This window comes from Pyxicephalus adspersus, chromosome 9 (assembly GCF_032062135.1).
Source record: "Pyxicephalus adspersus chromosome 9, UCB_Pads_2.0, whole genome shotgun sequence".
NCBI lineage: Eukaryota > Metazoa > Chordata > Amphibia > Anura > Pyxicephalidae > Pyxicephalus > Pyxicephalus adspersus.
This window is the reverse complement of record NC_092866.1, coordinates 51,781,690-51,805,693: the sequence shown is the minus strand read 5'-3', so window position 1 is coordinate 51,805,693 and position 24,004 is coordinate 51,781,690. Positions and strand designations below refer to the sequence as shown.

Sequence of the window (24,004 nt, the reverse complement as noted above, 5' to 3'; positions counted from 1 at the left end):
GTCATTCACATTTTTTAGCTTTCTTTTACGTCAAGATAAGATGCCCTTCAGCCCTATAAGTTTAACCTATACAAATATAGGTTATGTGTACATTTTTTATTACCTTCGTTTTATCTTGAGCCATATGTATAAATAATTGGATAATAGTCGCTTAGTTTTGGTGAATTTTGAGTCGGGTTTCCTCCTTTAAAAATTCCTTTAGATAGGAGCAGAATCTCTTTGCAAAATAGTTGTCCTGGTAGAAGTGGGTAGTCAAGTGGCTTATATTCTTGTTATTATTATTTTACTTCCTTCCCTAAGATTAGGATAGCACAGGGGGTATTTTGCTTAGTTTTTCTTGGCCTTTCTAACATGGCAGAACCCTTGAAATAACTTTCAGGTCCTCAGGGAACTGCTATAATTACTATATCCACACTGCAGACGGAGGAATGCCTTTTATATCGCTGGTCATTGGAAAGATTGTCATTTTATACAGATAACCAAAAAAATCCTTGTTGTCACTTGAATTTATCTAAGTCACAAATTGCTCAAGAAACCCCTAGCAATCTCTGAAGGAACCCCAGGATTCCCCACAACCCTGGTTGAGAAGCACAGGTATAGACATTCCTCCATGTCTGCACATATCTAAAAACAAATCATCTAGTAGATGAAATGTCCTTGCACAATCTTGCTTCTATCAAATATGCAGGACAGTCTTTAATTTCCTGTTGTGCCATCACAATCTTTCAACATTATTCTTTTTAATGTGTTCAGATCCCCTTAATTGAAAGTTAAAATACAGTCTAATGGAATTTCATTGTAGGGCAGCCATAGGCAACATCAAATTCTTGTCCTTAAAATGATCAGTACATAAACTTGCGTTCTATGGGCTGGGTGTGCATTTTTATTTATACCCTTTAATTGTTAATGTGCCTGGAAAAACATCACCTGGCAGTCCGTTCTCCGATTTTAGCCAGCAGTCATTTCATGAAAACATTGTCATTTCATTGCAGTTCATGTTGTGAGAAACTCCATTCTACATTCACCACAAGTAACACTCTTCTTGCAAATGGCAAAACATCTAGCTGGTTACTGTACATTTGTGAATCATATTGGCTGCTTTTTATGTGTTCTCTGCAGTTGTTTATGTTACTTATTTTGTTTATCCTTGGGGTGTGTATTATTAGATTTTCCACAGAAAGCTTTGCTGTTTGGCTTAATCCCATATTTCGTTTATAAATTTGATTTGGATTTGGCTACACTTGAGAATACAGTTGAAAAAATCCTTTAATGTGGCCATCATGAAATGATTTTCTACTTTAATTTGATAGTTTATAAAAACCACCAATATATCCTGATGCTTGTTTAGGAATGGCGTAAAGTCTGGTATTGGTGAAGTGTGTATATCTGTGGAATATGGATAATGTCTTACTTCCGCTACCTGTAGGAAGAATAACATTGTAAAGGTCTGAACTTTAACATCTGTTCTGCAAATATATTGCCGTATGTGAACAAGATTGGTTTTCATTTCATTTTTTGCACACATGGTGAGAAATCCCAGGGAATCTACACCTGCTTTGGTCCTGCATATACAAGACAGAGAAACTTGATTTGTGCTGCTCACTTGGCAACCGATGATGTGGTAAAAATGTCAAGTGGTTTTTACCATTAAATGTGCTGAGAGGCATTCTGGCCTTTAGGAATCTTTATATTCTATTCTGGAATTCTTTTCCTTTAATAATAAATTGTGCAGCGTGATCTTAAATGTTGATATTTTACAGTTATGTGCAACCCTTAATTCTTTTCTCTAGTAGAATATTTAGAAATAAAAAGACGTTCCTTTAGTTTTTTGGATCATTTTACATATGCCACATCGCTTAATATATATCCTAAAAAAGAAATCTTTTTGAGCAATAGGGTCAATACCCTTGGCACTTTTAAAGGCATGTATTCATTTAGCAATCCGATACAAATTTCTTAATAAACCACAAGTTTATTGAACAGATAAAAAATATAAAAACACTTATATACTCCATTGATCAATTTGTGGTTGGTATTGGCTAATGTCAGTTCAACGCGTTTCTCGGAACATAGTCCGCTTCCTCAGGAACATAATAGCCTATAGGTTACAAAACACATAGTATATAACATCTGGCATATAATTCTAATCTTTCAATATTTGCATATACAAGCTACTCACTTCTGTTTCCACAATTAAATCCACCTATTTGAACAAAGCAGATCAAGAAGTCAATTGATGTATATAGACCATAAGCTAGGATAGAAACGCTTTATTAATTGCAATAAGTTCTTTGTGACTGATTAGCTGTGAGGTTTGCCCTTAACCATATAAAAGCGTGTATTCACCGCTATATAGACCAGCAGGAAAACGGCATTCACTGCCCATCACCAAATTCTTTTCATTTAATCCACCAATGTGATATACTGCTGCTATTAGTAATTTAATTCCACTTGTTTATAGAAACTCATTCCAGTCATTAGCAGCTGCTAGCAAGCTTCTCACCTGGGCTTTATTCAGTTCCAATATAAGGCTCATGGGTACTTAAAATAAAGATTGAAATGATTGTTTAAAGATAAATCTTTTCTCCAGTAGTTTTTAAATATTGTTTTGTGATACACAGACCAGGTGTGTGTGTGTTTTATAATTTACAATACGGAAACTTTCCTATACCATAAGGCTGAAATGTTCTTTTCTCTTCAGATTTCCATTATTATCAATGCTATATAAATACTGTATACAGGTAGTCCCTGGGTAACATACGAGATAGGGACTGTAGGTTTGTTTTTAAATTGAATGTGTATGTAAATCAAAACGGGTACATTTTTTTTAAATGCAGTGAGTTAATCACAAACAAAGCAAAAAAACAAAACAAAAAAACCTTATGAAGCCTAGACATTCATTAACTTCTTTATTAACTATGCAAAAAGAAACAACTGCAGAGTTTGTCTTGGTCATTAAAGAGTTACAAAAGGTTGCAGAACAGCAAACGATTTCCTCTGCAAGTCTTGGGAACGCCCCCTCCCTCCTGTTCACATCTAGGAGTGGTCTGTATGTTGGATGTCCTTTGGGACTACCTGTAATATTAATAATAATTTTTTTACTAGGCAAGTAGCAAAGACGTGAATAGCAACCTCTAATTTTTAAATAAAGTTTTTGCATTATTAGAGACATTATGCATCTGGAAGAGGCAAGTAAACAACAAAAAGTATGGCAGATAACATAGGCAGGCTGCAGATCCTAGATAAAGTTCATTTACTTGCATTCATATGGCGCCGACATATTATGCAGTGGTTTCCAAATCCATCGTCATGTCACTAACTGCCCCTCAAAGAGGTTTATAATCTAATGTCCCGACCATAGTCAGATATATCAGGAATACAGTCTATTGCCAATTTTGAAGGGAAGCCAATTAACCTAACTGCGTGTTTTTGGGATGAGGGAGGAAATCAACAAGAGCATACAACCTCCATGTAGATAGTCCTGGCTGGGACCTAACAATGCACAGACAAAAGTGCTAGCCAGTTAGCCATCCAGGCTGCCAAGTTTTATTTTTATTTGCGGTACCCAACCCAATTCTGTATTTTCTTATGCATTAATGGTTCCTCGTAGTATGTAAGGGACTGAGATTTTATGTTGGTGAGATTCAGGTGGTAGATTGTCCTAGGATTTACAACCAATGCCTTATTGCTTTTCAGTGCTTCTTGAACCCAGAATTTCTCCAGTTTTTGCTAGGGGTTTCTTGATCAATGAGCAGTTAGTACTTTTTAGATGAAAAATGGTTCCCAATGGCCAGCACTGGTTCCCAAAATGGTTCCCAATGGCCAGCACTGTCCCACTGACCCTGTACTGTGAGCTGTGGCTATAGTAAATATAGGAGGGGATCCCTGAAGACATGAAAGTTATTTCATGGTTTCCCCTATGTTAAAAAGTTTGAGAAATGCTTGTTTAGTACTATATTTGTTGCAGTGACGTGGGGGTCCTAATTGAGCAATGACATTGTCACTTCTGTGTTCCTCTTTTATTCGTATACATAACCTAATGTTGCAAAATCACCCGGTTTTTGTATTCATTAAAACAAACCTTCTCTGTACCATTTTCACGTCGTATATGTCTTAGTTTTTTTTTAAAAGTCATGTTTTAAGAAATAAATTATTTTATGGTTATCAGGATTAAGGTTATTTTGTTCCTCTAAATGTGTAATAGTTCTTCTTCTAGGGTAGCTTTGCTTTAACTCTTCTGCTCTTGGGAAAGCTCCTAGTTCCTCTTTGGCAATGTTAGATAGAGTATTCAGGCAGTTCTGCTGCTTTGTCGCTCTCTCTTGTACACTGTGGATGTAACATTAATGTAATTCTTGCTGACTTTGCCATGTTTTTGTTTCTGGTTCCATCACCGCCTGAAATTCTGTGCATAAACCAAGGCGCGCGGGCCCAGTGCTTGGCAGTGGTGGCACATTTGAATTCAATGCTGGTTAGCTGCAGCCCTATCTGTGTTTGTACAGATTCAAACATTACTGCTTTTGTGAGAATCCTATTACAATGGTGGACTGTCAGGAATAATAATTGTACTGCACGTTGAATGCTTATTTTTTTCATTGTCAGATGTGGTTAAGATCAACAATTCTTTATAATGTTATACACACAGTAGATGTATCCATTTTAGGCTGGGTCTTCATGGACATTTTCAACATTAGGGATATTTTTGGTTAACTGTTTTATGAACAATCGCAGCACCAACACTGCTCTGTTCTCGTGTATTCTAGAGGTAGTAGTGGGAGGTAGGAGGTCAAATGTAAGTCATTTGTTTAGTGATCCAGCATGGTGGATTGATGCAGGGCATTGTGTACTGACACTTGTTTTTTTCACTCGAGATCGTCACCCAGATTGTCTCATGGAACAAAGTTGAAGATTCTGTATGGAGCTTTAGCGAGAGGAGAGAGTAGGAAAGGATGTTGGGTCTATACAGGAAAATAAAAAGCATGACCATCTCTCTATGCTTAACAAACGTCACGTTCTCTCTGCATACATTGTGAAACCCACAGTCATGTTTTTACACTTTAATGAACCTTTGAAAAAAAGTAATACAAAAATTACCATAGTGATAATTCAAAATGTTACATTAAAGGAAAAACTGAACTAGTCCAAAGAGGAAACATCATATTTAACTAAAACACAACATAAATGTTTTACAAAGCAGAAAAACATAGTTTAGGGAGGGTGGGGAAGACATTAGGTCAGAAACAACCACGGTATTTTTTCTTATACTGTATATGTTTTATATTTTAATGATGCCAGTTTTCTCCAAAGTCTTTGAAATGTTGCCCTTTGTCTTGTGGATTAGGCATAGCCTCGAAGGTAAACATTTTCAGGTCATTTAAGGAGAGAACATACAAAAGTATATTCAGAAGTCATTGGGACAAAGTAGATTTTTTTGTGTCCTTGTATTGAATAGAATCACTTTCTTGATGAGGATGGATGTATTTTTTCCTCTTGTGGATAACACTTATAATTTTATGCATTATTCTCTGCAGAAAGTTTTTTAGGCTGTGTGGGAAGAAGTAGGTGGGTAGTGGCCCCTGTATTGTGACGTAACTTTTTTGTAACAACCCAAAAATAGTTGGGTGGTTACTGAAAAGTGCTGGTGGTGCGCAGGGGAGAGGAAGAATGCTGTTATGAATGAATTGATTTTCATAGCTTTATCAGCTTTGTGTTCACTTCTTGTGGTTCCGTTTGCTAAAGTGTAACTTGGTTTATGTATAAAACTGAGATAATTTGTCATGTGGCAAACCAGCAGGGAGTAATGGTGTCAATATAAGACGTTACCTGTAGGGAGATATAACTCTGTCAATTAATATTATTACTACACAGTATTTATATAGCACCAACATATTACACAGCGCTGTACAAGTCCATAGCTCACAATCTAATGTCCCTGCCATAGTCATATGCCATTAATACAGTCTAAGGTCAATTTGGGGGGAAAGCTAATTAACCTAACTGCATTTGTAATCAACTGCGTTTTTGGAATGTGGCACAAAACCGGAGTACCCTGGCGAAACCCACGCATACACGGGAGAAACCTGCAAACTCCATGCAGATAGTATGCTAGCCAAGATTCGAACCTGGGAACTGGCCGCTGCAAAGGATAGAGAGCTAACCACTGAGCCACCGCGGGTCAATATTAGGACGTTGCGTTTCCTCTTATCTTTTATAGCATATTACAAATCCAGCTGAAACCTGTATTGGTGTTTAAAGTGACTCTAAGGGTTTCTTTACTTTTATGTGTTGTGGTAACTCAATCTAAAATGAACATTGTGACCAGACATGTCAGTGTACCTTGGCTGTATGTGCCGGGCAAGCAGTGTTCTCCCCAGCTCCTTTTAGCCGGCTGAACCACCCAGCACTCCTCAGTAGCCACCCAATGATTGGGTCACAATACAAGGGGCCCCCACCTGCCTACACCTTCTTCTTTTCACCCAGCCTAATGTTGTGAGTAGCACCCCAATGTCCTGTTTTATGCCATGTTTTTGGTGCATTAGGATGAACGGTTTGCCATAATGCAGAACACTATAACGCATGCCTTACTGCACATTTACACAGGCAACAAAGAAAAGAAAGAAAAGATGGCACTGCATGCATTTGTATGCAACAGATCTGGTTGTTTATTCGGTCTTTGTGCTGATTGTTTAGTTGTTGGTGTCCTCTGGTGACAGATAGAGGAGGGGGGGTCCTTGAATTATATGGTGGTCATATCCTGTTTGTTAGCATTAAAGCTCAATAACACATTACCTAGTCCATGTAAAGGTAACTGAAAAAATAAATAAATAAATAAAATGGAGCAATAATTCCCTTTTAAAGTATTGCTGTGTAGTAGTGCCTGGGCACAAGCTGAATCTCTCCTTCAGGCTAGAAAGGACAAGGAGTCTGTCAGGAAAAGGTTTCTTCCGTCAGAGCTTTCTCATGCAGGGTTTTGTTGTAAAGCTGTCTAGTCTTGTGGAAGGGTGCGGTTTGTTTTATAAGCGCCTTCCTAATACAGACTGAACAATATTACATCTTTCTGCATCATGTGATATGGTTTTGGAATTAGTGCTATCCAGAACATTCTTTTGGCACTTCTCCTTTTGATTGTCCAGAAGCTTTGTTTTCATTTTCGGTTAATCTAAAAATGTTTGCTCCTTTGCAAATCTTCAGGTACTTATGATCTAAAACCTTAACAAATAAATGTATGTATGGTGGGATTCAGGATCAGTTATGTGTTTGGTTTATAGGTTTCTATTTTTCATTGCCTGATGACACCTTAATGAGGAACTAAACTCAAAAACGGCCAAAACAAAAAAAAACAAAAACACCTTCAATCCTGCAGGGCAGTCGATTGGTCTGGAGGTCTCTTCCATCGGGTTCTGCGTCGCCTCGCTATCCGTCTTTGGGCCGGTGCTCCAGGCGCCGCCATCTTCCCCTCTTCTTCTGGGTTCGTTTTACTACCTCACTCAACCCAGGTGCGAGATCGGAAGACGTAGTTGGGGAAAAAAACTTGCCGATCCCACTGCGCATACATGAAATTGGCTTTCTTTTTTCCCTTTTGATGAAAGGGCTCCTTCTGCGCAGCACCAAAGAGTCTCCCGGGATGCGTGACGTAGGTATCCCGTTCATTCATTCCCTTCATTCTCGATCGCCTAGACGGTGCTGCACCCTTTTTTGTTTTTGTAAAATTTCTGTGTGTGTGTATTTTTTTCTTTACATAAAAGGGTTGTCTCCCCTTTTTATGTAAAGTAAAAATTTTAAGTTTAGGCACTCTTTAATGATTTCAAACTTAAAGCAGGACTAAACCTGCGCTACTCTCCTATCCCTGTTTCATCCCTGTACACATTTACAGCTCATCTTTGTCACCAGAAACCCATGGCGATCAGGCAGCTAAGACATATTAATGTAGAAGGGACATAGTCTGTCTTTTTCTGCAGCAATGACCTTGCCTGACCAAGCAATATAACTTTATATGTTGCTTTGCAAAGACTTTGCTGCAGTTTCAGACACTTTTATTATTACAGAATAAGAATATTTTCTGCTTTTCATATTATTACTTTTATTTCATCACTTCATTACTTTTTTTCTGCAACTGAATTAACTGTATTGGAGCTGCGTAAATATTCTGCACTTGAAGTCTTGCTTGAAGACAAAGTCGCCCTTTTTCAGGGTGATCTGAACACTCCATCTACTGGAAAATTCATAGATGGGATTAAATTTGCATTTGTTGTGGTACCAGCGGGTGCCATACTCCATACTCTCATCCTTTCTCCCTGCTTTTGCCAAGTCCCTCTGTGCACTGACTATTTCATGCTTTCTACCAGCGGATGGATTATGTATTGTGTGCCATACCCTGTCCTTACATCCTCTCTGGTATCTTGCCAATTCCTTGTTTGCACTGACTAATTCATGCCTGCTATCAGTGGAAGTATTTTATGGAGTGTTTTACTTAATCAGTGTTTTATGGCTTCCTGCTTTCACATGGGTACCCACTATCCAGGCCTATTTGCTTGTGCTAATCAATAGATTGTAGTTTACTCTGATAAGCCTGTCTTCTTATCTTACTTTTACTAGTTGAAGTAGCTGTCATGTCTATTGATTTATCTGACTGGTCCTGGTACTGATATTAAGTGGTTTAATGTAAAAATATCTCTGGGATGGCCCTATATGAGCTTAACATCCATCCATTAAAGTGGAGATTTAACCAAAACTACCTTTTGGTTTTTGATTGGTTGGAAGTAAACATGTCCATATAAAATTCACTGTACATTTGTATATGTATTCTGCAACCATGGATTACCTGTGATTGTATGGGCTTTGTCATAAAGTAGAATTTAATTGGTCTTCTTGGTGTGGACATCATTGGATGGGCTTCTTCTTAAATGAAATAGCTTTTGGCATGTTGAACGGAATTGAGGAATTTCCTGTATCTCCTCCTTTTCCTGCAGGCTCTGTAAATACCTGGTGTAGCGGGTTGAAATGAAACCTTTGTGCATGAGTAACACTAAAATACTTTCACTCGTCATATGAATATTTTTAATACATTGTATTGTAGAGCTACAATCTAATGGAGGCAAATGCAGGAGCTATGCAGATATTTTCAGTTCCTTTGTATGGATTGTGCTACTGAAGTATAATTATTCTTTATAAGAATGCTCAGACATTCTGCATTCGCTCAGGATGTAAATGGTGAAGAGGAAGAGGTGTCCTCAGTGTTAAAATGCCTACCTACTTTATTGCAGAAGGGACATCGCCTGCTTCTTTCTGCAATAAAACCCTGCTAAAGTGAAACTTTATTTCCATGTTTAGCTGTTGTTAGGTGGAACTCCTGACAGTCAGGTTATACCCAGTTTTGATACTGATTTACTAGTTGGCCTATTAAGGAATGTAATTGTGTGTGGAAGAGGTATGTAAATGATTGTGCAGAATACAAATCCTTTGGGTACTAGAACAACAAATCGATATTATGGTAAAATGTTTATCTGTTTGTTGGAATTACAAAAATAAGGCAACGTACACACATTCAATAATTGTCGCTGGAAAGGATCTTTCACAAGCCTTTTCATCTACAAAAGACCAGATGAGCGTTGTACATACAGCACTGTTCTCCTCTATGGAGAGGGGAGAATGTCGTAGTGGCACCTCAATGTGCTCTCTTCCCTTCACTTGTATTACGAACGATCGTGGATCCGCCAAGATGGATCCAGGAATGATGTCCAACGAGCACTGTACACACACCAGATTCTCGTCTGATAATAACCGTGAGGCGTTTATTGAACAAGAATCATCTGACTTATGTACGTAGTCTAACACCATTAAATAAACAGTTTATTCTGGGGAGGGACTGCTGCAGGGACTAGTTGACTTTATAATAAACCTGTAACATTGATTAGATCTCATGTCAGTGAAATTATTTTTCAGATTGTCCTCACCAACAAACTGGGAAAGACAGGCACAGGTTCATGTTTTGTAATTACATTGGTGTGTCCGGCACGTATGCAGAAAGTCTGTTATTTCATATAACCTGGTCTGTGTTTTCTGATCTAATTAATCACATTCTTCATTGCTTTTTGTTCTAGGACTTTATTCAAGATGACATCCATTCCCGAATTCTACAGAGGGAAGAATGTCCTCATCACAGGAGCTACCGGCTTCATGGGCAAGGTTCTCCTTGAGAAGCTGCTTAGGTCTTGTCCCGGTATTAAAGCGGTTTATGTTCTAGTCAGACCGAAAGCAGGTCAGGAGCCTCAGGAACGCGTTGCTGAAATGATGAGCTGTAAGGTGAGTCATAAAATCAATACTTTGTGACGTGATCAACTCTTTTCGTGACGATGGGGGAAATGACTTCTTCATATGACGTGCACATATAATTTTAATGTCAATTGATGGAATACGTTGTATAGAAAAGAATTATTAGTTGAGTTCTAAAGGAGGGCTTAGCTTATTTAGGACCAAATTGTCCTGCACTTCGAAAATAAAAATATTTTTTTACAGTAGAAACATGTAACAGCTAAGAGACTATAGCTATTGGGTGGATAAATTCAGCCCTGGCTTATATTAGCTGGCAGAAAGACTAATGAACAGATATCGATGCACTTCCTGTGTTGGCCTTCTCATGGGAAGCAAGTTGAAGATTATCTTCCATAACTTCCAAGAAAGTTTTTAGGAAACTTCCAGTGAATTATGGTTAATTGCACCTTGTGAGTGTGCTTTGTTTTAACCGTTTGTGCCAGAAAATGCAGTTGATTTCAGCAGAGCTTTCACAGTCACAAAGGCTAACCGTTTATATTAGGGACTCCAGAGGCAGCATACGTTTGCTAACATTCCCATTTCTGTCCAACTGCTGCATTTGTTCTAAACGAGATGATGTAGCACATTCCCTGATGGATTCTCTTACAGGGTCAGCAACCTTTTTGTACATTAAGTGTCATGTTCACACTCATTAAATGGCTAGCAAGCCAGTCAACAATAGCTTCTGTAGTTTTAGTTTTTAAAATGTTTGCACACATTTGTACTGCTGATGGCATGTTGAAGTAGAACTCCCAAAAACAAACAGTCCTTTTATAATATTTATTTGTTGATCATTCTTGTGGTTGACATTTCCTTTAGAGGAGCCAAAAATTGTAAGGCGTTGCTGCTGAATTGGTAGCGGCAATTTTGTACCTACACAATGTCATGAGCTAACATTTTAGTTTCAGTGTCTGGCATCCTCCAGATGTTGTACACCTGGATACTGCCTCCAGAGTTCCAAAATTGCTTATCTTTTCTACTCATCTTTATAAACCCTGTCCACCTGCAACTGCTTTACAGACGAATAGGGATTTATGGTCATGCTATTGTTTGCCACCGCCCCCCCCCCACCTATTTTTTGGAGCTTAAAATTTTTTTGTTGCAAAGTATTTACAACTATGTTATTACATAATAAATGAAAAGTTCAGCTTGTTATTAGAAGTACAGCTATTGGAGCAAAAATAGGTTAACTGGCACACAAAACATGTTTAGCCCCAATACATTCACTTTGAGACATGAGATCATCCCCAATCAATCCCCTGTACCCCAGTCCTCAGATTATCCCTAGTGCTAGTAACTCACACCTAGGATCAGCCCCAATGCATACAACTTCTTATTTCAAATCAGCCTTAAACGCATGCAGACCAGACCTCTGATCAGCCCCACACCCTGAATCTTTAGTAACACAGGGTACATCAGTAGGTGAGCAGGAAGTAATCTTACACGTTACAGACTGACTTCATCTGCTTGTGGGCTTTCTGTGACATTTGTGTGTGAAATTCTCCCACCTACTAGATTGTAAGCTCTTCGGGGCAGGATCCTCTCCTCCTGTATCACTGTCTGTATTAGTCTGTCATTTGCAATCCCTATTTAATGTACAGCACTGCGTAATATGTTGGCGCTATATAAATCCTGTTTAGTAATAATAATAATCAGAGATATAGAAGAGACAAGCTTTATTAACCTCCCTGGTGGTATGATTCTTTGAGTATTTTTTAATGTCAAAGCGGTACATTTGACTTTAAAAAATGCTTGTTATTTTAAATTTCCTGCCAGGTCCCCCCCCAGGGCCCTAACACGGCCATATCACACACTTGCATGCCCGCCCGGCATCTGCATCCCCTGGCCTTGCGTCACCAACGTTCACACGCTAGGGACACAGGTGCTGGAAGGGCATTGCCAAGAGGACACAGATGCCAGGTGGGCATCACCGGAGCACGCCGCAGACTCGTGGGGACCAGGTAAACCCTCAATTGCACCCCGAGCGTGGCTCAGGGTTACTGCTTCAATTGCACCCCGAGCGTGGCTCAGGGTTACTGCTTCAATTGCACCCCCAGCGTGGCTCAGGGTTACTGCTTTTTGTACTGAAAATCAACCCCGAGCCACACTCTGGATCACCGCCAGGGAGGTTAACAGTAATTAAAAATCTAGAGAGTTTCAGTTACTGCCCAGAACAAATGGCATCCTGTGTCTGTTTGGGCACATTTGTCAGATGATTGGCACCACTGCTGTTTCTGAACAATTGGGGAATTGTCACTGGTTGTTCCTTTTGTGGGCAATGGTTGACAGATTTCTGCTAGGAAAGCTCCATATTGAAATGTAAGAGTTAACCAGTTACCAGGCTTTGGACAACTATACATCTATCATGCTTGTTCTGAATATCAAACAAGCCCTTATTGACTTTTGTTGCTGTGGGCAATGTTGAAAAAGTCATTATCAGAGTTTTCTTTCCCAGCTTTACCCTTATTGCTGGTTTGATGGTTGAAAATTGGCCGCAAGATACATCCAGTCCCACACTGTCTGCTGGCGACATTGAGTATGTTGCAACAATACCAATAAAAAGTGTGTACAATTAGATAAACAAACCTCACAAAAAAGACTGTAAAATTCCGTTTTTTATGTCAACCATATGTAAATATATAATAAATATTACCCTTTATTTACCCTTGTTTGAGCCTAATTTGAACTAGTTAATGCCTTGCTGCCCAGCTTGTCCCCGTTCTTTTGGCCCATAGGTAAATGAATATGTTCCTCTGTCTGATTAAAGATGTCCAGGTATGGGAACTGAACAGGGAAGACCAGAGTTTCCCTTTAAATTCGTTTGCATATGGCTCTTTATTTTTTAATTGGCATGTTGCATAATGTGGTATTGCTATTTCTCATGAGATGACGCAGCAACGTATTCCCATGGTTAAATTGTTTTGTTCTGGTTACCAGAGGCACAGGGAAGTAGTAATAGGCATTTATCTGCCCCACTGTAGCTGAATTATAATAATGTGTGGTAAATCAGGGCTAAGAATTATTTACATATTCCATGTAAATATACAGTTCTGTGCTCTTTGCCATGAATACAGCTCTCATTCTTGTCTTGTGATCACTGCAGGGGTGTATGGTGAATTCCCCTTTACCCTTTGCTGTCACATTCTCGACTGGACGGTCATGGCAGTTGACATAGCACCCACATCACTTTCATTCCTTATGGCTTATACTTCATCTGATACAAGTTGTTACAGCTAAAGCTTCATATAACTAAAACAATGTCACCTTTTGTAGGTGAATGCTTAGTTGATTTTTTAAAATATAATAAGGTTTAGGGGTGTTCAGAATGTCTATTTACAAAAGTCAAAGGAAGAAATAAACAGCTATAGGGAACTGAATGAAAGTTCTAACTTTTCCCAATTGTAATTAAGACAAAATAAAATTATGGAAGGAACAGTAATGTTTAGTAACAACAGTCCTGAACATACATGCACTGTACTAGTAAACTGTTAAAAAACAGGAATTCTTAAAGTGGAATTAAACTTGGGATTACTAACCTATCACAGATACATTGCAGGGCTCCCCCATCTTTCTCTTCCTTTTCTTCTTGAATTTTAATTTTTTTTTCTGCTCCTCTTTGACCATCTTGATTGGCTGTGCCAGGTTGACTTTTGCTCTGGAGTTAATTCATTCTAAGCACACACAATGAAAGCTGGGATTGCTGGGTTTCTCTGGCAGCCATAGTTGAGCTGCGCATGCTCAGTTTAGCCATATTGGACAGCATAGCGGCGATCAATCAGGTAAGATCAGTTATTGCAGAAGGCACATTGCCTGGCCTTCTTTTCTGCAATAACCACCTGCCTGAATCGCTCATGTTAAAATGGGATTTCCCCTCCCCAGTTTTAGCTTTTATTCTGAGGACCCAAATAAGATAATTGTTACTGTCCTGAAACCCAAGAATAGAATACCAAAATGTTAAAAGAGCCAATAAAAGAATAGCAATACCTTATAACACATTGCTGGCAGCATTTCTGTAGCTTTTTAATATTCATATCTTATATATTCTTACTCACTTGTCAGTTTTTTTTATCATACAATAACTGCATTGTTTATAGGATCTTATATTGTGACATACACAATAAGATTATAGATAAAGTGTGCTATATCCTTCACCGGTAAACAAGGCTATGGCTACAACATGTGATGTGACCACCCATCAAAAACATGTCTATGATACAATTCGGGTCATAGCTTATAGTTTAAGATTCTGACATTTATTAGGAGCTGTATTCCGTTCTGTTTGGGGGATCACCTCTCAACTTTTAAAGGCTGCAATGGTCTTGGTGATTTTACTGCCATATGACTTTCTGAACTCCAGTCTTGCCATCAGTCTCCCACCAATTTCACAGCCCTCACTTTCATATTCTATTCCCTGACACTAATTTCAGTCTCTCTGTTCTTGTACAGCTCCCTGCTGGTCCCTCCCACCAGTCATGGTATTATTAATATTATTAAACAGGATTTTTTTTAGCTTCAACATATTAAGCTGTGCTGTACATGGGGTTGCAAATGACAGACAGATACAGACAATGACACAGTAGAAAGTAAGGACCCTGCCCCGAAGAGCTTACAATCTAGGAGGTGTGGGAAGTATCACATAATAGGAGGGTATGCTTGAATTGCATAGATAATCCCAAACACAGTGTAATAGTGCTACTAGATGTGAAATAATGTATGTAATAAAACAGGTTTTATTTAATAATTAGGATGTTGATAATTGGGAGGGACGGGCAGATTGAGGATGGTAAAATGTACAGAGGTGACTTTTTACTATGTACAAATTAATGAGTTTGTAACTTGGCCCACATAGATAAAAATGATTACAGACTATTGTCTGGGAATAATTAGCTTTGTCTTTTGTTCACTTTTTTTGAACTTTTAGGTTGTCATCAGTATTGCTTGGCCTCTCCAGGTGGGATTAATTTTTCTTAGCTTGGCCTACATTAGCAGCTCATAACATGTGCCTAGAGATATATAAAAATATCCGTGTTACAGAAAGGAGAGTTCCCTGGTTAATTAGCTGCACTTGGTTTACATGCTTCTGATCAGCACTGCAGCACGCTGTAATATTGAAATGGAAATGTCCTTTTCCCCAGACGTAAATTTGAATTGGTAACAAATGCTGAAGCTGAGTGAACTGAATTCTCATTTTAAAGAAAATTATTACAAAAAAGGTGACGCCACATTGAATGGTTTGACCTTCTTGGTTTAGGGTGCATTTAGTTTTGATCCTAAAACCCACAAGCAATTTTTCACAATTTAATTGTAGGGCCAAACCCGTATAACTGAAAAATAAAAACTTTGACATAGGTCACAATAGGTCAGAGAAGTACGGACTGGTCAAAATAAAAAGTAAAGACACCTCTGGAGAAGACTTGGAGCCGTGCAGGGGAAGAGGTTATGAGTATGGAAGCCCTTAGTTCGTCATTGGAAGAGTGTTAAGGGCATGTATGGATGTATCTGTGTATCCAGTCAGAAATGTAGGTGGGACAAAGACTTTGTAGTGACTGTAAGGGAAATCTTGGTAGCTTGAATTTGATTCTGAGGAGAAGTGGAGGCCAGCGTAGAGATCAGCAGAGAGAGGCAGCAAATGAATAAAGGTGTTTAGGATAGATAGGTCTAGGTGCGCCATGTATCCTGGACTGTAGAAGTAAATCTGGTTGGTGGAATACCAGAAAAGAGGATGTTATGGTAGACAAGGCAAGATATAATAAGGATGGTTACCAGGAGTTTATAAGTCTCCAGGGGCAAGAAAAGGTGTATTTTGTAGGTATTGCACAGGTAGAAGAACCTAAAGATGTTCTGGATGTTGTGACATGAAGGTGACACCACGACAGCAGACCTATAGGGCACGTTATCATTTTAGTAAAAGTTAAACATGAAGAAGAGGATTTTTGGGGCAATAGGTTCAGTTTTATTCAGGTACTGGCCATCCAGCTGTGATGCGATGCTTAATGAGCAGCATGAAACTTTCCAGGAAAGAGGGAGACAAGTTAGAGGTTTACAGGTAGATTTGTGTGTCATCTGTATACAGGTTGTATTGTAAGCTGGAGGATAATATGAGGTATACACAGAGAACAGAACTAGTCCAAGGACTTACCTTTGTGGAACACCAACACGGTGGGGAGTGGGATAGGAAGAACTAATTGAATTTTTTATGATGTTTTTTTACGTCCGCTCTTTAAAAAATCTGCTATGTCCCTTATGTAACTTGCAAATATAATACAGCCTTTCTCAAACTTTCTATCATATAAGAGCCCTTGAAAAATTTCAGATCCTAGGGAAGCCCTGGCAATAATAATATCCATGGCTCACAGTACATTAGTGTGATGGTCAGTTGGGAAAAATGCCTCCTACATTGCTAGCCAGTGGGAAGAATGTCACCCTTACAGATCATTGGTGAAAGTTAAATTGACCCGAGAGGCATAACTTGCTTATTTCTCAGGGAAACTCATGTGGAACCCCGGTTGACAAACATGATCTAATCTCTCTAATATGGTCTAATGCTAGTTTTTCAGCCGAAGATAATTAACTTACCAGTGTATTTTTGGGATGTGGGAGGAAACTGTAGTCACTGGATGAAACCCATGTATATATGAGGAGAACATACAAACCATATAGGTAAAGGGGCAATTAAAATACGAGACCCCAGTCTTTTCAGAATGGGTCAACCACATTGAGCTCTCCTCTTTTTCTGGTAAGACTTCTATTGTTCCACATAATTGTAATCAGACATGGTTTCTTCTGCTGTTCATACAACTAGGAGGAATGTAACTGTTGCTGATCTGATGCATATTTCAGCAGTAAATCACATCTAATGCCTTGACTTTCCTCTTTGGTATAGCTGATTTTTGGGTGGCAAGCTCGGGTCCTTTTAGCTGTCGCATTATTTGACCTTATTCTTTCAAATCTCTGACTGGAAAAATTGATGAACTGGATTATCTGGTGCTTCACTCATAGTTCCGTAGAAATGTTTTACAAATTGCACATTTGCATGTTTATTGATGGATCGTTTTGCTGTAGCCACAACTTTAACAAAAAGAAATAAACTTTCTCTCAAAGAGAAACTGTACTTATTAAAATATTCAAAATGTTTTTAAATTATGTGAACTCTAACAAATAGCTAAATACACACACACACCTTTTGGTCTGTAAAAGCAAGCAAATATACCAGTAAAAGCATTTTTTTCCTAATCTATTTGTTAAATTATGTCAGAAATTCACATCTGTCCTGCGTCTTGCTCTGTTATTTCAAAGGTCTTAACCAGGAGTGTGAGGCTCTGATAAAGGCTAATAGAATAATGTCCATATTGCTTAAAATAGGAGAGTTAGTAGGAACTTTAAAATATTTTTCTTGGAATTAATTGGGGGGCACAAGCATCTGATATCGTCTAGGTACTCTGACACTTTTAGGAGGATAGAGCACAGGCAAACAGAAAACTTTTAGGGCAGCCCTGAATAATCCTTTCATAATGACCAAAATATTGGTGTCACTAGGTCAAGGTAGTTTATCAAAAGAAATCTTGGGATGGCTGACACCACTTAGTCACTTAAGAGTCCATTGTTGTCAGCCAACAGCAAGATGTGAATTCATCTCTGGCAAATCATTTTTTTTTACTGTAATTTATGGGGATAATGGAGAGATGGGCTAAAATGCAAGACCCGCTTATTATATCCGGCAAATTGTGACATTAAATTAGAAAGATAAAACACCTGTGCAAAAATATACCTCAAGCTTCTGCATCGAGGCACATGTGATTTAATGAACAACAAGGTTTCCAAATCTCATGGGAAAATTCTCCAGCATTATGCTAAAGTGTCATTTGGAATACACAGCACATTCAGAATCTACAGTGTGGAAACAAGCGGTATGTTACCTTAATATTCAGTTACAGCCAGTAGTGGAATAGAATGCAAATCCTGCAATAGGAACCCTTGTTTTAATGACATTTAGGAAGGTCAATCTCTGAATAGGGGAAACCTGTTTTGTTGGCATAAAGGGGAGACTTCCTTTCACTTCCTATTGTATATTGTGGCTAAAAAGGGTAAGCCTATATCAGCAAGACAGACTGCAATACAAACCTGACGAAGAATCTATTATCCTATTAAAAAGAATAAAACGTGCACTTCATATGAATGTCCTATGCTGTGTGATGTCAGGTCTGCGCCAGAAACTGCAGCCCGATTGACTTTATTATTGCCTGATGACTAGCCAGCGTCACTCCTGCCTGTACCAGTGGAAGACTTTGATCTCTCCAATGTTTTATCTCCAGTTTTCTTATGTATCTCCTTATTAATCCGTCAAAACATTGTATGGTATAATCAGTCCACAAATATACAACACATTTTACATTTTAGGCTGTTTTCCACTCATAACCCATAGGTGCTTGCAATACGGCATCAACACAAGAAAACCCATCCTTGCGTAATTTCCGCAAAAAAATAAATGCAATTTCCATGTCTGTAAACACCCCTAATTAATTATATTATTGTTGGCAAATCTGTATGTAAATTTATGTTCTCTTTTTTGCTCGCAGTTGTTTGACAGGGTGAGAGAAGAGCAACCGCAATGTGCAGAGAAGCTGATTGCCGTGACCAGTGAACTAACCCAGCCAGAACTAGACTTAAAGAAGGAAGACCAAGAAATGTTAATAGAATGCATTGATATCGTGTTCCACTGTGCAGCCACAGTCCGCTTCAATGAATCACTTCGGTGAGTTAGGCTCTTTGTTGACGTTCATAATTTTTACCTGCATTTAGTTATGGAAAAAACACACACACAAAAAGTATTTAAACATTTATATACACACAATGCAGAGCATTGGTGTTTCAGAAATATTGATAACATAAAATATTTTATCGAGAACGCTCAAATAAATCATACTTGTTTGCTCATGGGATAGTTCTTTCCTTCTGACCCTCAAAGTATACGTACAACCAAAACTTTTGGGAAGAAGAAAACAGGGTTTAATGGCTATGCGTACACTTTTAAGTTGGTGAGGTGTTAAAACCCAAGCTTAACTTGTACTTAGACTAGCTCAATATTTGTAACTTAGTAGAGCTGTAATTCCTATTAGGCTAAGTAATAAAGCTAATGGCTTCACTATCTCTTCTTAGTCTTCTCTTTATCTTCTGCTTGCACAAGTGAGCTACTATTACAGAGCTGGGACTGGGACAAACGCTTGGCTTTCAGATGGCGCCCTGTTTGAGACATCAGTTCAGATCATGCCTATATGTCTGGCCCTACTGGGAACAAATGAACAAACTTTTGGCATTTTAGACAAACCCTGCATTAACATTACTCTGCGTTTCTGAGACTTTGTCTTCAGCATCCAGGCTTTGATCTGCAGTCAAATTTCTTTTAGCTGCTCTCTATGTCTGGGCCTAATTCTCACCAGAAGAGCATTTCAAAGTGTCCATTGTCTTTGGATTCACTGCCACATTCACCATCTCAAATTAAGAGCCTTGGTTTAAAAAAAAAAAAAGTAATTGTTTGTTAATAAGTTCCTCTGAATTGATAAAAATTAAATAATAATTAACTGAACCTGCCTCATCCAAACCTACTTCATTGCGTCACAGAGTATGAAGCCACACAGGACTGGAGTTTAATAAAGGATCACTATCACGACAATACATGTTGGGTTATCTCCATAAATTTTGTGTCTGGAGTTCAGAAATATATTCCATCCTGCAGTTCTGCAATGTGTGTTCCCTTGCTGTGATCAGGAAAGAGAAGCACATCTAGCTCCAGATAAGTGCACTCTTCCAATCTCTGAAATTACAGGCGGGGAGCCAGATAAACGCCTGTCATTTCTAAGCTCTTATCTGAATCCAGATTTGATCTTCTGCCTTTTTACCATCCTTGATAGCTTCCAGCTGTCTGCCTCTCCACCCATTCTGTTCTCTGCACACTGTTTCACTCCTAGCTTTCCTGAGCAATCTGGCACACGAGAGAGGGAAAAGCCCAACCATAACTCGTACCTGACAAGCCGTAGGGAGACATGCACTTGCTGTGTCAGAGGCGTAAGAATATGCTTTTAAACTTCCTGCTTTAAATAGGAAAGAGTCCAAACACACTCTGGTGAATCAGAGCTTGTAAACATAATGTTTTTTTGTGTTGAGAATTGAGAATTCTTTTCTTTTGCTACAAATGCAAAATGCATTACTGCAGATGGCAAATGCAAAGTACTCTTTTCAAGTTAGTTATGTGATAATTCCAGTATTAGAATCCCGGGATTAGGCACTAGTATTCTTGTGGGCTCTCTGTTAGTGATCTTTTTCCCGTTGCTGACTTTACAGTGCCTTGTGATGCACTGGGTTTTTTTTTTAGTAGAGGTCACCATCTTGGTAGAGAAAGGACTTTGCTTCTTCATGCCAGAGATCCCACTACTCCCCAATCTGTTAACCTAAGTTCCAGCATTCAAGCAGAAGAAAATGTAAAAATTTAAACAAGCAGGTCCTTTTTTGCAGACAGTACAAAAATTTTTATTAAAAAAAAAAAAAAAGATGGTGAGCAGGCCTATGAATTGTGCCTTTCTCTAATAAAGACCTGTCTAATCGCAAACTTTGCAATCAGAGCTAAACTCATTGCTATTCACCTGTTCCCACTTCTTTGTGGGTGCCACCATCTTTTCCCTCCTTTCCTTCCATATCCTGATCTCTAGCATGCACCAGGGTAGCTGAGATTGCCAGATATTCCTGGCAACAAATGCTGAGCTGCACATATGGCAGCTGGTCAGCGATCAGGCAGGTAAGAATAGTTATGGCATGATAGACATTGCCTGTTTCTTTCTGCAATACCTGCCTAATCGCCCATTTACAAAATGGGACTTTAAGAGTTATGTGTTTAAGTGCTCTTCTATTTTGCTGGAGGAATACAAGTTACAGGGTGCTGTTTAGGCACATTTAACATTTATATATGTTCTGTTAATTTATCATATCTTCACTTTGAGTTTAGGTCCGATTTTTTTTCGTGAAAGTAAATATTTAAAATCTCACATATGCCCAGTAGAGATCAGGTATTTTTGAGTTACTGGTACATATTGTCAAAGTTTACATTTATTACCTGATTTTGCTAATGAAATTAGCCCCACATTTTGCTGTCATGAGAAACTGTAAATATCATACCTTCCTGTAGAAATTATCATTCCTTCCTACCCTGTCACAAGCTTTAGCTTGTAGGCCACAGATAGCTTTGAGGGTCACATGCATTCCTCAATTCTTACATTTATAGTGCTTGGATCTCATAGTTCGAGGGATTATGCCATACTATAAATAGGATCCACAAATACAAGTAATGGAAAATCAAATGCAGATGGTGTGAGTGACAGATAGAAAAGAGATTAGAGAGGCATCATCACTGTTGATTTATTGTAATCTCCCATCGGTTTGAGGCAGTTAAATACATTTTCCATCTTACTTTAGTTGTCAGTAATGGGCATTTTATTTTCAGGGATAATTTTATATTTTTTCAAGATTTTTTTTTTGTAGGGTGTTGCTTGTACAGCCTCGCCAATCACAGAGTAATCCCTGCAGCATTAGGCATGGAGAACTTTAGGCTTCATGTTGCAACCTACATTTTATGAATAGGCCATAAAATGCAAGCCGCATGGTGCAGTAAAATTGCAATTGCAGGTTTGGTTGCTGATTACTAAAGCTTCTCCTATAGCACATGTAAGCCATCTCCTCTCGTTCTGGTAACATTTCTAAATCTTTGTAACCAAAATATTATTTTGACAGTTCAATATAAGCTAATATTGTAGAGCAGGTCCCATGCAGGCCTACAGCAGACCTTTTATTGTGACCCCAGAGCTATGGCCAGGAACTAGATGGTCTTACCTGGTGCCTGGGAAAACTACTGGAGAGGATGGATACAAGACCAGTCAACTTCATGCAGAGAGAGCAACAGTGACTGGTTTTATTACAGGACACAATCTGAAAAAAAAAAAAAAGATACAGACACTGCACAGATCCGTAAACGTTACATAAGCACACCTTGGTTCTGTTAGGAATACAATTTTTTTGACAATATTTGCCTTTTCTGACTTTCAGCTTTGATGGCTGAAAATTCTCTAATGTTTTAATGTTCAGTTTGCTTTGCTGTATTGCCTTTCCTAATATTTTTCTCCTTTGATCTTTTTTTCAGGGATGCCATGCAGTTGAATGTTATAGCAACACAACAGCTGTTACACTTAGCACAAAAGATGAAGAAACTGGAAGTTTTCATACACGTATCAACTGCATATGCCAACTGTAATCGAAAGCATATTGAAGAAATGGTGTACCCCCCTCCTGTGGACCCAAAGAAACTCATCGAATCATTAGGGTATGTTTCTAATATCATGCCTAATTATTTTTATTGGTCTTGAAGTTGTAATAAATATTTTTTGTTGTTATGTCTTACAAATTAAGGTTAGGTTTTACACAGGGGTTGGGTTACCTAATCCTTACAAAGAGTTTAGTAGGAGATGATAGAAACAATAATGTAGTATCCAGTAAAACAGGAAAAGCTCTGGAGAAATTTAAAGTTTGAAAGTTGCAAGAACTCTTCACTCATGGAAGAATGCTTGTGGAGATTATATCTGTCACTACGGAGACATTTTTATATTATATAAATTTATGGGACACACACACTCTAAAATCTTCTAGAATAATAAAACTCAAGTTCAGTCTTTTTAAATCTTTAGCTTTCCCTCTAAAGGTCCATGTTCAAGCAACCTTGTTACCATGTGGGAATACTGCCTTCCTCTAAAAAGCTTTCATGCATTATCATTCTGTCGCGTTTCCCTACTGAAGACTAGGCAGCTATACTCACACTTTTGCAATTGCATGCTGCTGCTTCTGAAGTGCATGCATGAAGTCATGATTAGCCAGTAGGGGGAAAGCAGGGGATTAGCTGTACAACAAGGACAAAATCACTTCAGATATTATTGTGCAAATACATAAATGCAATGGCATTATTGCACAGTGCTTTAGCAAATAACTGTCATGCATTTCTGGTTTACATCTACTTATATAAATATATATGGTACACGCTTACACAAGGATAGGCTTTTAGCTTTGAGTGGTATGGTCATTTGACGATGAGAGCCATCTGTCTGTCACGACTTTAAAGATGTTGCCATTTTGCAGTTTATAGCTGCTGCTCTCCTGAGGAATGTAAAGCACATTTTCACCTTCCTTTCATCTAGTGATCTGTCTATGAGTGCATGGTTAGTGGTGGCTGTCTCGGAAGAATTCCCAAGACATGGAGTTGTGACTTTATCAAATTAAAATTAAAAATTGATGAACGATTCTTTGCTCTTTTTAATTTTGATTCTTCTCCATGTGTTTGTGGGGATTATGGTATTGACATTTTATTTATTTGCTACTCTATTTTATACCTATCCCAGTAAGTGGTTTAGGCAGTTTTACAGTCTCAGCCTTTTATCAGTTCTGCCTCCATGACCTTTTGCTGTTCTTGTGTCAATGGCAATGTGATACAGTGCAGCCCGCGCTCAGCAATACATGTTTAAGCCATAATTTACATGGTGCATAAAGGTTTTAGTATTATATCAACCCTCTCTCACAGCAGTGTATATCCAGATGAAAGCTGGTGCTTTTTTTTTTATAATAATAATAATATTTCCATAAAGGCTTTTACAAGTACCTCAACCTT

At 38.4% G+C, this 24,004-nt stretch overlaps 1 protein-coding gene across 1 annotated transcript in view; it reads left to right on the top strand.

The window, feature by feature from the left end:
- The window catches only part of FAR1 (fatty acyl-CoA reductase 1), a 53,724-nt gene that overhangs the window by 7,838 nt on the left and 21,882 nt on the right, over nucleotides 1-24,004 (top strand). The window contains exons 2-4 of the mRNA XM_072421901.1: nucleotides 10,098-10,299; nucleotides 18,885-19,060; nucleotides 22,493-22,672. Of these exons, the coding sequence (XP_072278002.1) occupies nucleotides 10,111-10,299; nucleotides 18,885-19,060; nucleotides 22,493-22,672 (545 nt within the window). The 5' untranslated portion in view covers nucleotides 10,098-10,110. The remainder of the gene's footprint in view (nucleotides 1-10,097; nucleotides 10,300-18,884; nucleotides 19,061-22,492; nucleotides 22,673-24,004) is intronic.